Genomic DNA, 1245 nt, shown 5'->3' with positions numbered 1-1245 from the left:
CCCACTCCGACGCCCCGTACCGCATCTACGTTTATAATATCTTTGATATAGGGCAACGCCCTTCGGGAATCGGGCCATGAGCTACCAGCAAAGACCATGATCAGTTTCGTCTTGCTACGTTTATAGACTGCATACTTCGCAGCCGTAGAATACAAGAAAATGGGTACTGATATTTTGCTCCCCTTGGCTCTTGAAAAATGGCCAATACTGACAGAAACATTAAAAAAAGATTGGCCTTTTTATGCACAAGTGAGTCTCATACCGCTGTCCAAAATTCAAAAACCGTATCGGCACTTTAATTGAATCGCCTGTCACTTCATAAAATTTTAGAGAAAAATATCATAAACGCCTTCCTTGACGTTCAGATTTATGAACACAATATTTGCAGTGTATAATATGTTTGAAACACAGGGTCATAAACATAAATTTGTGATTTGTATAACTCAAGTACAACATGAATTTTCAGAACACTACTAATAACGTTGGATTTGTGTTAGATATTCCACCCATACGTTTTTGTTCTTGGATTTAAATGCCAATTCTAAACAAAGATTCATTTTAGTATTACTATTTCGTTCAAACTGCCATTAAGTGGAAGTCAAAAGAACCAGTTTTGCCGCAGCAAATTTATTGCCCAGGAGGTGATCCTAAATCTGGAATTTTAGTTGCGATATTTTCTGTAAGTACAATCTTTATATTAAAATTGGATTATCTCGCAGGCTTTTAATTTTTGTGACCATTGTAAAAACATCGATAAATAACCCGTAATTTTTAAAAAATTTTTGTTATACATTTCTAAAATTGATTTTTATAGTTTGCAGAAAATTATGTGCTTCTTTTTGCCCACGAGGGCTTCGAAGGACTTTTACACAAGGCTGTAACAGAAACTAAAATTATTCAATGGACCAAAGGTGTTTACTTCCCAGCCGTTAATTCTCGCATTATTCCGACAGTTTACTCTATTATTGAGACTTTAAAACAAACAATTGGGATAGAAATAGAATGGAATTCTCCCGGAAACTGTTTCTTCAAGTCTAAAGAGGAATGCGCTGCTGTCCAAGTTAGGTAAAACAATTTTCAATTTATTCAAATGTAATCATGATCGAATTAAAATTACTGCATGCTCTAAAGAAAAAATTCCGGCATACAGTCTGTCAAGTTAAAGTGTGGGTGGCTTTACTCGCAGTCGGTAAGGTGTATCGACATGATTTTGGTGTCAAAATATTAAGAAGAGCTCCCTCTTTC

The 1245-nt window shown here is 35.5% G+C and overlaps 1 protein-coding gene across 1 annotated transcript in view; it reads left to right on the top strand.

The window, feature by feature from the left end:
* Positions 1-159: 159 nt before the first annotated feature.
* Positions 160-1245, top strand: part of LOC117181135 — a 3378-nt gene continuing 2292 nt past the window's right edge. Inside the window, exons 1-3 of the mRNA XM_033373706.1 lie at positions 160-249; positions 563-679; positions 815-1065. Of these exons, the coding sequence (XP_033229597.1) occupies positions 160-249; positions 563-679; positions 815-1065 (458 nt within the window). The remainder of the gene's footprint in view (positions 250-562; positions 680-814; positions 1066-1245) is intronic.

This window comes from Belonocnema kinseyi, chromosome 1 (assembly GCF_010883055.1).
Source record: "Belonocnema kinseyi isolate 2016_QV_RU_SX_M_011 chromosome 1, B_treatae_v1, whole genome shotgun sequence".
NCBI lineage: Eukaryota > Metazoa > Arthropoda > Insecta > Hymenoptera > Cynipidae > Belonocnema > Belonocnema kinseyi.
Note: the sequence above shows the minus strand (reverse complement) of the source record. Positions and strands in the feature narration are given on the sequence as shown.